The sequence below is a fragment of the Penaeus monodon genome, chromosome 32 (assembly GCF_015228065.2).
Source record: "Penaeus monodon isolate SGIC_2016 chromosome 32, NSTDA_Pmon_1, whole genome shotgun sequence".
NCBI classification, from domain to species: Eukaryota; Metazoa; Arthropoda; class Malacostraca; order Decapoda; family Penaeidae; genus Penaeus; species Penaeus monodon.
In genome coordinates, this window is record NC_051417.1 from 14,272,016 (window position 1) to 14,272,478 (window position 463).

General features: G+C 45.1%; 1 protein-coding gene across 1 annotated transcript in view; it reads left to right on the forward strand.

The window, feature by feature from the left end:
- The window catches only part of LOC119593586, a gene marked incomplete in the record, with an annotated part of 34,026 nt that overhangs the window by 13,564 nt on the left and 19,999 nt on the right, over positions 1 to 463 (forward strand). The window contains 1 exon segment of the mRNA XM_037942539.1: positions 10 to 173. Coding sequence (XP_037798467.1) covers positions 10 to 173 — 164 coding nt within the window.

Consider the following 463-nt stretch of genomic DNA (forward strand, 5'->3'; position numbering starts at 1 on the left):
CCTCCGCAGTGGTGTTCCGACGGCCCTCCGAGCTGAAGGCGGAGGTGGTGGGCGAGGGCGAGGTGCAGCTGTCCTGGACCACGGAAAAGGCGGGCTGGGTCACGCCCACGTCTTCGCTGGAGATCACAGACCCCGAAGGCAACCTGGTGGATCAGAAAACGCTTTCGAATAAGGTGAGCGTCGTTTTTTTTTTCTTCTTCTCATAAAATGGGAATTGGGTTTGTTAGGATTTATTTATCTCTGTGGTGAAATGTTGTTTTATTTATTTTTTATGATGTGGATTTAATTGTTCAGAAATTGTGTGTGTTTTGGTCTACATGGTAAGCTATTATCATGTGGTTGGGTTTACGAGCTGTCTTTTCGAAACATAGGTGTCGCTGTATCTCTAATATGTTTACAAGGCATACCCTGTTCATTGCAAATATATATTTACTACTACTACCGTGGCAAGCTAGGTAGTTCA